The 12797-nt window shown below is 35.2% G+C and overlaps 1 protein-coding gene across 1 annotated transcript in view; it reads right to left on the bottom strand.

Annotated features, from left to right (window-relative positions):
• The window catches only part of TET2 (tet methylcytosine dioxygenase 2), a 134496-nt gene that overhangs the window by 32296 nt on the left and 89403 nt on the right, over positions 1–12797 (bottom strand). Inside the window, exons 4-6 of the mRNA XM_080797100.1 lie at positions 12136–12226; positions 10648–10741; positions 9809–10017 (exon numbers count right to left, since the gene is read on the bottom strand). Of these exons, the coding sequence (XP_080653226.1) occupies positions 9809–10017; positions 10648–10741; positions 12136–12226 (394 nt within the window). The remainder of the gene's footprint in view (positions 1–9808; positions 10018–10647; positions 10742–12135; positions 12227–12797) is intronic.

Below are 12797 nucleotides of genomic sequence, written 5' to 3'. Positions count from 1 at the left end.
GGACTCCTTGCTCAGTGGGGAGTCTGCATTTCCCTCTGCCCCTCACCCTGCTCATGCTCTCTCTCTCTCAAACTCTGAAATAAATAAATAAAAATCTTAAAAAAAATTTAAAAAAATGAGAATAACTTGAGACTTTGCAACATCATCAAGCATGACAACATTCATGTTGTAGGGAAACCCAGAGGGAGAAGAAAGAAGGGGGCAGAAAATGTATTTGAAAGAAATAAGAGCTGTAAATGTCCCTGAATCTGGGGAGACAGAATCCAGGTCAGAAAGCCCAGAGAGTGCCTAAAAGGTGAACCCAAGAAGATCTATACTAGGATACATAAAAACTACAAAGGCAAAAAGTAATTATAATGAGAAAAATTTAAAAGTAGCAAGAGAAAAGTTACATACAAAGAAAACCCCATAAGGCTATGAGAGTATATTTTAGCAGACACTTTGCAGGCAAGAACAGAGTGGCATGATATATTCTAAGGCCTGAAAGGATAAAGCCTACAATCAAGAATACTCTACATACTCTACCCAGCAAGATTATCACTCAGAATTGAAGAGATAGAGTTTCCCAAACAAGAAAGTAGTTCATCACCACTAAACCAGCCTTATAAAAGAGGTTAAAGGGAATTCTTTAAGTGGAAAGAAAAGGCCATAACTAGAGGAAAATTATGAAAGACAAAATTTCACAAGTAAAAGCAAACATATAGTAAAGGTAGTAGAGGAATCGCTCATAAAGTCAGTGTGGCGGTGAAAACAAAACTAGTAAAATCAATTGTATCTACAAAAATTAGTCAAGTGATAAAAGGATGTAAAATATGACCTCATATACATAAAATTTGGAAGGGGAACAAGAATTTAGTGCTTTTATGTGTTCAAATTTAAGTGACATCAACCTAATATAGACTGCTATACACACAAGATGTTCTATATGAACCCAATGGTAACCACAAATGAAAAACCAGTAATAGATACACAAAAAAATAAAGTGAAACTAATCCAAGCATAACATTAAAGAAAGCCATCAAACCAAATGGGAAGAAAGCAAAAGAAGAAAAAACGAACAGAGAAGAACTACGAAAATACCAGGAAACATTAACAAAGTGGCATTAAGTACATACCTATTAACAATCACTTTAAATGTAAATGGACTAAATGCTCTAATCAAAAGACACAGGGTGACTGAATGGCCAAAAAACAAGACCCATCTATATACTGAGCACAGAAAACTAACTTAGACCTAAAGACACACACAGACTGAAAGTGAAGGGATAGAAAAAGATATCCCATGGAAATGGAAGTGGAAAAAAAGAAAAAAAACTGTGGTAGCAATACTTATGTCAGACAAAACAGACTTTAAAGCAAAGACTGTAGCAAGACACAAAGAAGGGCACTACATAATGATAAAGGTCAATCCTTTGACCCATGGGTCAATCCCATAAAAAATATAACAATTATAAATATCTATGAGCCCAATACAGGAGCCCAAAATACAAGAAGCCAATACTAATACATATAAAGGGAGAAACTGACAGTTACAAGTAATAGTAACTCTACTTGCATAAATGGATAGATCAAGGAAACAGTGGCTTTGAATGACACATCAGACCAGATAGACCTAACAGATATATACAGAACATTCCATCAAAAACTACAGAACAATTCTTTTTTCAAGTGTGGATATTATCCACTGAACATTTTCCAGGATAAATCACATGTGAGGCCAGAAAACAAATCTAAATACATTTAAGAAGGCTGAAATCATATCAAGTACCTTTTGACCACAACGGTATGAAACGAAATCTACTGTAAGAAAAAACACAAACCTCACAAACAGGTGGAAACTAAATAGCGTACTATTAAATAACTGATGGTGCGGCACCTGGGTGGCTCAGTTGGTTAAATGACTGACTTTCTTGGTTTCAGTTCAGGTCATAATCTTGGGGTTATGAGATCAAGTCCCACATTGTGGTCTACACTCAGTGGGGAGTCTGCTTGAGAGTCTCTCTCTCCTTCTGTGCCTCCCCCAACTCATGTGTGCACATGCTATCTCTCTCTCAAATAGATATTATAAAGAAAATCTAATGGATTAACAAGAAAATCAAAGGGAAGATTAAAAAATACATGGAGGGGCACCTGGGTGACTCAGTGGGTTAAAGCCTCTGCCTTCAGCTCAGGTCATGATCCCAGGGTCCTGGGATCAAGCCCCGCATCAGGGTCTCTGCTCAGCAGGGAGCCTGCTTCCTCCTCTCTCTCCGCCTGCCTCTCTGCCTACTTGTGATCTCTGTCTGTCAAATAAATAAATAAAATCTTAAAAAAAAATACATGGAGACAAATGAAAATTAATACACAATAGTCCAAAATCATTGGGACACAGTTAAAGCAGTTCTTAGAGGGACGTTTATGACATTACAAGCTTACCTCAAAAAATAAAAATCTCAAACAATTTACCCTCACACCTAAATGAATTAGAAAAAGAAAAAAGCCCAAAGCTAGTAGAAGGAAGAAATAAGGAGGTTAGAGCTGAAATGGATGAAACAGAGACTAAAGAATAATAGAAAATATCAATGAAACAAGGAGCTGATTCTTTGAAAAGAGAAATTAAATTGATAAACCGTTAGCTAGGCTCATAAGTAAAAGGAGAGTGAGGACTCAAGTAAAAACAGAAATGAAGGAGAAATAACTGAAATAAAAGAGATACAAAAAATTATGACAATTTTGCAAAAATTATATGTAAACAAACTGGACAACCTTGAAGAAATGGATAAGTACCTAGAAATATACAATCTTCCCAAACTGCATCAGAAAGGAATAAAAAATATGAAGAAACCAATTACTAGTAACAAAACTGAATCAGTAATAAACTCCCATCAAAAATCTAGGACCAGGTGGCTTCACACATGAATTCTAGCAAACATTTAAAAAAGAGTTAATACTTATCCTTCTCAAACTATTCCAAAGAAATAGCAGAGGAAGAAAAGGTTCCAAATTCATTCTGTGAGGCCTACATTATTCTGATACTAAAACAAAGACACTATTAAAAAAAAAAAGAAAAATATAGGTCAATATCTCTGATGATCAAAGATGTAAAAATCCTCAACAAAACATTAGCAAACAAATTTCAACAATACATTAAAAGGTTCATTCAGCATGATCAAGAGGGATTTCTTCCAGGGATTCAAGGGTAGTTCAATTTTCACAAATCAATAAATGTTATATATCATATTAATAAGAGAGAGAATAAAAGCCATATGATCATCTCAATACATGCAGAAAAATAATTTGACAGAATACAATATCCATTCATGATAACAACTCAACTTAAGTGAGTTTAGTGGGAATACACCTCAACATAATAAAGGCCATATATAACAAACCCTATTGGGGAAAACTAAAGCTTTTTCCCCTCAGATCAGGAACAAGACAAGGATGTTCACTCTCAAAACTTTTATTCAACATAGTACTGAAAGTCCTACCTGCAGCAATCAGACAAGGAAAAAAATTAAAAAAAAAAATCCAAGTTTAAAAAAAATAAAAATCCAAGTTTTAAGGAAGAAGTGAAAAGGTCACTATTTGCAGATATGATACTATATAGAGAAAATCCTAAAGAATCCACCAAAACAACTATTAGAACAAATAAATGAATTCGGTAAAGTTACAGGATATAAAATTAGTATACAGAAATGTGCTGTGTTTCTGTACACTAATAATGAAGTAGCAGAAAGAGAAAGACAATTCCATTTACAATTGCATTAAAAATAATAAAACACTTCGGAATCTATTTAACCAAAGAAGTGGAAGACTTATACCCTGGAAATGATAAGATGTTAATGAAAACATTGACAACAACACAAAGAAGGCTCATGAATTGGAAGAATTAATGTTAAATTGTCCATACTACCCAAAGCAATGTAGAGATTCAATGCAATTCCTGTCAAAATACCAATGGCATTTTTCACAGAAGTAGAACACATAATCCTGAAATTTTTTATGGAACCATAAAATACCACAAATAGCTAAAGTAACCTTGAGAAGAAAGGTAGAGCTATCACAATCCCAGATTTCAAGACATACTACAGATAACCATAATCATCAAAACAGCATGGAACTGGCACAAAAAATAGACACAGAGATCAATGGAATAAGATACAGAACACAGAAATAAAACCATACATACATAGTCAATTAATCTATGAAAAGGAGGCAAGAATATACACTAGGAAAAAGACTTCCTTTTCAATAAATGGACAGCTACAGGCAAAAGAATGAAATGATTCTCTTACAGCATAAACAAAATAAACTCAAAATGAACTGAGGACCTAAATGTGAAACTGAAATGATAAAATCCCTAAAAGTAAAAATGAGCAATAATCTTTTGGACATTAGCCTTAGCAATATTCTTCTAGATATGTCTTCTCAGGCAAGGGAAATAAAAACAAAACTAAACTATTGGGACATAAATTGGGACATAAATACAGAGTAGTGGTTGCCAGAGGGGAGGTGATGGAGAGAATGGGGAAAAGAGGTAAATTCCAAATTTCAGAACTTACCTCAAAACTAGAGTAATCAACTTTGTATAGTACTGCCATAAGGACAGATATTTAGGTAGATTAATGGAACAGAGTCTCAAAATAACCCATACATCTTTGTCAATTAATTTTCAACAAGAGTGACAAGCCCATTTAATGGAGAAAATAATCTCTTCAACAAATGGGGCTGAGCCACATGCGGAAGAATGGTACTAGACTCTTAAAATCATAAAATTAACTCAGCAATGATCAAAGAACTGAATGTAAGAGCTAAAACTCTAATACGCTGGAAAGAAAACATAGATGTAAATCCTCAAGACCTTGGATTGCGCAATGGTTTCTTAGATAACAGTACAGGCAATCAAGAAATATATTTGATTTCACCAAAATTGAAAAATTCTGTGCTGCAAGGACATGATCAAGAAAGAGGCAACCTACAGCGTTAAGATAAAATATCTAGAAGACAGATATCTGATAAAGTTCAAGAATTTGGAGTCTATAAAAAACTCTTACAACTCAAAAAAACAATGAACTCAACTTAAAAATGAGCAAAGAATCAAGCAGGCATTTTCCAAAGAAGATATCTGAATAGCCAATAGTACAGAAAATAATGGCTAACATCATCAGTCATTAGGGAAAAGCAAATCAAAACCATAAGATACACTTCACACCCACTGGGAGGGCTATAATAAAAAAGATAAACAGATAATAAATAGTTTTAATGAGGATATGGAGACTTTGGAACCTCCATGTACTGCTGGTAGGAATGAAAAATGGTACAGCTATTCTGGAAAACAGTTTGGCAGTTCCTCAAAAAGTTAAACATAGAATAACCTTATGACTAACAATGTCACTCAAAGAGAACTGAAAACATATGTCCATACAAAAACTTGTACACAGATGTTCACAGCAGTAGCATTCATAATAGCCCTAAAGTGGAAACTATCCAACTGTCCATTAACTGATGAATGGATAAAGAAAATGTGGTACATATACACAATGGAATATTATTCAGCCACAAAAAGGAATAAAATACTGATTAACATTAGGACATGGAGAACCTGTAAAACATTACGCTAAGTGAAAGAGGCCAGACAGAAAGACCAAATATTGTATAATTCCACTAATACAAAATTCCCTGTATAGGCAAATCTATGGAGACAGAAAGTTGATGAGTAGTTGCCATTTTAGGGGAGAGGAGAATGGGAATCGACTGTCTAATAGGTATGGGATTTTATTCCGGGAGTGAAAAGACACTGCACAACTTTGTGAATATACTAAACCAATGATTGTATAAAATGGTGAATTTTATGGTATGTGAATTATATCTCAAAAAAATCCCTGCAGGGGCGCCTGGGTGGCTCAGTGGGTTAAGCCTCTGCCTTCGGCTCAGGTCATGATCTCAGGGTCCTGGGATTGAGTCCCGCGTCGGGGTCTCTACTCAGCGGGGAGCCTGCTTCCTCCTCTCTTTCTGCCTGCCTCTCTGCCTACTTGTGATCTCACTCTCTGTCAAATAAATAAATAAAATCTTAAAAAAAAAATCCCTGCATAATAAGGCAGAGCAACTTCAAGATGATTTCCCACATGAAATGGGGAAAAAGGCATTTTTATTTCTATAGGGCCCTTTCAAATAATATTAGAATTAGCACACGGCAGCCTCATTTAACATGACTCAATTTGGCTCATGGTTAAATAACAAATCAGTAAAGCAACTGTAATCAAAATATTCATCTATATAACAGATTTTTACAAACATTCTCGACCTTTAGTTACCATCTGGACTTCTAACAGAAAAAAACAAACACACTTTAAACACACTTTAGTATTAAACTAAATATTAGTTCACATGTCCAACCTTATGTAAGTTTAGAAACACCAGCAAAAACTTGTCAAACCTGACAAATAAATGTATACTTCAAAAAATAAGAAAATTATCAATTTGCAAACTCAAAATAATGGAAACAGGCAATGATCCTCAATGAATATGCTGCACCATTAAGTGAAAGTTTTCTGGGAAAGTTGATGATGGACAGATCAAGCTGGCAACTCCTGAACTCACTAAACACTCTTAACACCATTAAGAATGAAACAAAGCAGACATTATAATCCTTATGCTGGATATGAAGAACTAAGATTATTTCATCACCACTTATGAAGCATATCTGCCAATATATACATATATGTATACACATGTAAGTTGTTTAAGTCTTGTAATGTCAGTGTACAAAAGACAGCTGGGATAGAGGAGTAAGGTGAACAAAACGAGTGTGCAATCAACCAAATCCAGAATGCAGGAAGTTTTGTAGAGCAAATGATATAGTCTGTTTTAACAATAAATTTATTAAAAAGAGAGGGGGAACTGTTATAAACAAAAAGAGGCTTATGAATCATATAATTTATCTTCCAAACTAGGATACTTTTGAGAGTAAAAAGGAAGTTCTATTTTTTTTTTTAAAGGAAGTCCTATTAATAATTATGGTAGACAACAGGCATGAACCGGGACCACTCAAAAGTCTCAAATACAAGGTATGGGCTTTCATGTTGTCAATATCTTTTTATTTATTATTATTATTATTATTATTTTGAAAGAGGATCCAGTTAGGGAATCTGAACATGAAATGATATTAAAGAATCACTGACATGACACTCTAACTAGGTTTCGTATTTTAAAAAAAGTCCTTATCTGTTAGAGACACACACTGAAATGTACATAGGTGAGATGGTATCTGTGCTTTGCTTTAAAACACTGGTAGGGGTGGCGGTGGGGGTAGGATGTAGGGGAAATATGTGAAACAATATTGATAAAATGTTGGTATGTACTGAAGCTACATAATGGGTCCATGGGGATTTATTACACTGCATTCCTCCAATTTAAGCATGTTTGAAAATTTTTATAATATAATTTTAACTTAAAAAATTTAACATCACCCAGCATGGCAGAACACGTTTCTGGCTTTGACTTCTTATAATGACAGATACACTCCCATAACTCTTACTTGCCAAAAAAATATTGGTTAGGCTTAGTCATAAAATGGAAATCTCAAAGGGAAATCTTTAAAGAAGAAACAGCTGCTTAGGCTCAAAGGAAATGTAAAAATCTGTTTTTGACTTTCCCAGTGAAAGATGCTCTCAGAGTTCTTTTCTGGACTCACAGTGGGTGGTTATGGTGCATGCAGGCACTGCGATTTGTAAGAACTTGGAGATGAGGTTCATACAGCTTTGAATATTAAACTGAGTCAGCAGCCCCAATTTGAGATTATCCTCTGTTCTTGGCAAAGTCAGGAGTTTAACTTCTGCCAGACATAAAATTTATTTTATGGGGTATTAGTAACTTCAAAAACTACACCTGAATGAAGTCTCTATTGCCACTGGTAAGTGTATGTTTTAATTGTGTAAGTTTGGTTTTGTTTTGTTTTTGGAGAATTGTTTTAAATATGCATAACCCAAATCTAAAACTTCATCTAAATAATTACCCTTACCTTTTGAAATTCCAGACAAAGAGAAGCAAAAGTATGCAGATTGGCTTTTAAAATGTCTTAATATTTGAAGCACATCTTTTAACGGTTTTGTACTCACCTCCTGTTTAGACCAGTTAAACTAAAATTTTTCTTAGACCCTGGCCCAACCATTATTCATGGATTTTAAATGCAAAATAACACAAAAGTTCTTAAAATAGAATTTCATTCTATATGTCAGATTCCATTTCAGGCAACAGCATTTATAGAAATTATAGAAAAGCCTACAGGGGAAAAATACCAGAGATATAGAATAACTGAAAATTAAATCAGTTATGAAGAATGTGAAATAAAGTTTGCATGAAACCTCAAGAAATTTAAATAAACAACTGTTATTTTCACAAGAAGTTCTTCCGTGGTTCAGAAGTTCAAGCCATCAAGTCTAAGGGAAAGTTTGCTTAAAACAAACAAACAAACCATCAAACAGACAGACAGACACTTAACTCCTGAGAAAAATGCTATCACCAACATCTCAAGGTGCCTTAACTTTCATTTTCTTTCTGATTAAAGGCATTTAAATACATCTTTTAAAGAAGGAACAAGGAAAATTAGGAAACACTGAATAGTAGTATATATCTAAAGCAGTCCATCGTGAGTTTATGAGTCATGTGTTAGATTTATAGAAGTGGGTTTACAGTGAGGTACACATCACGACATTTTTGGATCAAAACTACCACAGGAAGCCAAGTCACACTTTCATATATGAAAAGTAAGTTTCCTAGACATATTATTTATAGTTGATTTGCACACACCCCATGACCCAGAGAAAACCCACGTCAACATGAAGTTAGCAAAACAGTACCAGTCAGAGTAATAGTCAGCAAAGGAACAAATTAGGGTAATAATGGGCTGTTGCAAAGAGCAGCGCAGTGCTTCCATAAATTCAGTAAACTATACTGTAGTTTGGTGAATGCAGAGGAAAAGAGACTAAAGGAAGAAGTGCAAAATTAAAATTATTTTAGGACCAATTGTGAGTAAAATAACTCCTGTAGGATTTCAGTGTAGCACTATGAATCCTTCTGTATTCTAATGTTACACAGGAATAGCATAGCAGAGGAACATTAGTAATGAAGCTTTCTCCAAGTGAAGAGTTAAATATCCTAAACTGGATGAGGTTAACAAACAAAAACATAGTAGCACTTGGATGCACTAAATATGTTTAACTGGATACCCCTGCTCTCCTATTCCACCTTTATAGTCCTTGAAAACAGTGCATGTCCATAGCCACTAACTTCTTGCTTATATAGTAGCAGTAAAAATGAAAGCGATCTTTATTACTATTGTGTTAATAATAAAGGAGATCGAACTGATGTATGAATCAGTTCGTTTCTACAGAAATTCTGTAAGCCTTCTATTTTGATGTTTGTTACCTTACAATTATGTATCTGTTTCAGATACTGCAACACAGAAATGGTATCAATACTTACTAGTGTGGTGGCCAGGCACACAAGACTTGTCACTGTAGCAAGGGGACACACAGATATTTTCAAGTTTATGGCACGATCGAGTTCATGATATGGGTACAGACATTCAGACTTTCAGCAAGCTGCTCCTAACGAAATGTCTACACTGCCTGAAGGTATGAAATGGTTAACGAAATCACCTCAAATTACGCACGTTAGCAAATCCAACTTCCTTCTGCATGACTGTGAAACAGGCGTTTCGGTCCCCATTTTATAAATAAATGTAAAAATGCAGGTTCGACTCCCTTGAGTCAGACCCATGATCAGGTTTTGCTGTCAGTGAAAAGAGAGGGGAGGCTTCACTTACTCTTCATTCAGGGCACACCGGCGATTGGTGAGAGTGCCGTATTTCCTCAGGGTTTCAGTGAGCTCGGAGTAGAGTTTGTCAGCCAGGGACAATGGGATTCCTTCCCACACCAGGATGAGAATCACAATCACTGCAGCCTCACAGGTGTGGCCAGCTCGCTCCCGCACCAAGCACAGCAGCTTCTCTTCACTGCAGCTTCTGCGAACCACCTGTGCGGGTCCCCATTCCACCCCAACACCCCCACCCCAACCAAAACAAAACAAGGGTCACTTGCGGCAGAGGAGAGCAACGATTTATGTATGCATATTTTTCATGTCTGGGTCACAATTAGGGCAACATTTGCCAGCACGTGCAACTTGCCTTTTGCTACCCATCTGTAACATGGGGTTAGAACCCGGAGAGAGGCAAAACTGCTCAATGTTTAGCAGACTATACCAGTACAGGGAGGGGCAATGACCCCTGCATTAAACCTAGAGCTATATGGAAGACATGCAGGTCTTTTTCATAAACTTCAAAGTTTTAAAAAATGACAATATAAAGATTAACGGAAGGTATTTAAAGGATTACGGATGACTTCATATTACAGGAAGAATCATACTTTTTATCAAATTGAATGGACCTTCTCCTCCCCATTAAATTCTTTCAATTAAATATAGTTTGTATGTGCTTTAAAAGCTAATCTGCCTTTTTCTTAAGAGCTAACACAAAATAAAAATAAGCAATATTCATTTCAACTGGCATAAATGACTCTTTGACCTGGTAACCCAATTCTCAGGGTTAGATTAATGAATCAAAACTCCCAAGACTGAAGACCAAAGGCCTTGTCAGGTCACACTTACCCATTTAGCAATAGGACATCCCTGAGAACTTTTGCCTTCTTTACCAGTATAGATGACTCTTTCAATCCTAATAGCTTTACCCTTCTGTCCAAACCTTAAAAGAAATCCACAGAAACACACACACATAAAATTAGCAAATGAAACTGAGGCAAACAAAATACTGAACATTTGAGCATAATTTTATTCTATGACCACACCCTGAGAAATGAATGGTTTAATTTATTTTTAAAAAATAAGTCTAAGCCAAGCAAACAGGGTAACAGACTTAAAGCTTTGTATTTCTTTGGTATCAAAATATATTGATAACTGTAATGAACTATTTTGAAATTATATGTTGGGTGAAAATAAATGGGAAAGCTTATTTTTAAACAATTTCACAAAGCACAAAACTTTTTTAAGTTTGTTAAATTCAGTCTTCTAAGATAGATACTATTTGATTTTTGTCCTTTACTAAATTTAGCTATTTTAAAACTTGGGGAATCACAACAGATTTTAGTTAGAACTGTTCCTCACAGAATCTCTACCATTTTTTAAAGATGGCTTGCAAATAACTAGTATTCAGCAATTTTGAAAATACAGGATAGTTCTAGAGGTAGATTATATTTTCCCTTATGACCATTTACTACTTGCTAATAACAAAAGGCATTTAGGGAAATTCACTGTATCTGCCAGGCTACTAGAGGATTATTTAGTGAATTTCTACATACTAATTTAGAAATGGGTAACTTGTAAATTGGGCAAGAATGATACAAAATATGTCCTTGCTGCCCACAATGTCTAACGTATTTTAATGATATGACTTCCTAAAGAAAAGGCCCCCTACCATAGTTAACAGCTCCCATCTGTGGATACCTATTTGAAAGTCTCTGCATCAACTGTCTCACTCATAAGAGTCTTCTACATGCAAGACTAACTGTGTAGATTCAGGTAAATACTTGCCTACCTGTGATTGACAGTAAAAAAAAAAAAAAATGTAGCTATAAATAGAATCTGTCTCTATTTCTATTCAGCATCTCACACTTACCCTCTGCTCATATTAAGGGACAACTTCCTTAGAGATAACTACTCATTCACAGCTCCAGGTGAATTTAACTCGATGGTTCCTTTCTTAAACCACATCTCCCCTCTCTTTCTTCTCTGACACTTTATCATCAAGTGGGAAAGCCAGAGTGGGGCCTCTCTTTGCAGCCCGTGCCAGCACCCCTGTGCCTGGCAGACGGGCTGGCTGGTTCTCGTGCGTGCCTGGGTTTTCTGGCATCCATCTCAAAGTGGGCAGCCTGTGCCAGCTCGCAGACTATTAGTCCTGTCAAATATTGTGACTCTCTGGTGAATAGCACAGTGTGGAGTGCTGGCAACCCTAGAATAGCTAAGCCTACTAATAATTACTCAATTTACAATTGTTTACTGCTTTGTATGTGAAAGCTGAAAAAATTCTGACATATACAAAAGGATAAACGTTAATCTGCCCTGTGCCTTTGCGTTAATTACCTTTCTTCCATGATTTCTCTAATAGCTGCCACATTAGGACCTGCTCCTAGATGGGTATAAAAAGGACCTTCATCTTTTTCAATAATTTGCTCTGTTGAGATAATAGAAGATTATTATTTTAGACCTCAATTATACTAAATATAAAGGCTACATCCACAAAGCTTATCCCCCAACTGCACATTAAGGGCCCTAAATGTGACTTTAAACATTTTTTTTCTTTAAAATGAATAAATTGATGGACTAATCTATTAGAAAATGTGCCAAATAATTAAGTATATGTACATGCTGGCTGTTGGATAAAAAATATTAAATTACATTTCAGATACGGAATAAGAAATTATTTATTTTAAACAAAGTAAGTGGAACTAAACAAAACGGCGAGGGAATTAGAATATATTATATGTAATACCGACTACAATCCCGTTTTTTTGAACTGAAAAAAAAATTATAGCTCACTAGAAGCCTACCTGCTACTTGGATGTTAAAAGATTAAAAATAAAACTTCCTGTTTTATCGTATCCCCAGGATATTGCTGTTTTTATTGTCAAGGTACCTTTTTCTCCTCTTGTTTCTCCCCAACATTTAATTGTTGTGTTTTGAAAATAAGAATATTAATTCCAGACCCATATTTGTATGTACTTTAAGAAAAATTTATGATGAGA

This window comes from Martes martes (assembly GCF_963455335.1).
Source record: "Martes martes genome assembly, chromosome: 2".
Taxonomy (NCBI): domain Eukaryota; kingdom Metazoa; phylum Chordata; class Mammalia; order Carnivora; family Mustelidae; genus Martes; species Martes martes.
This window is presented reverse-complemented; position numbering and strand designations above follow the sequence as displayed.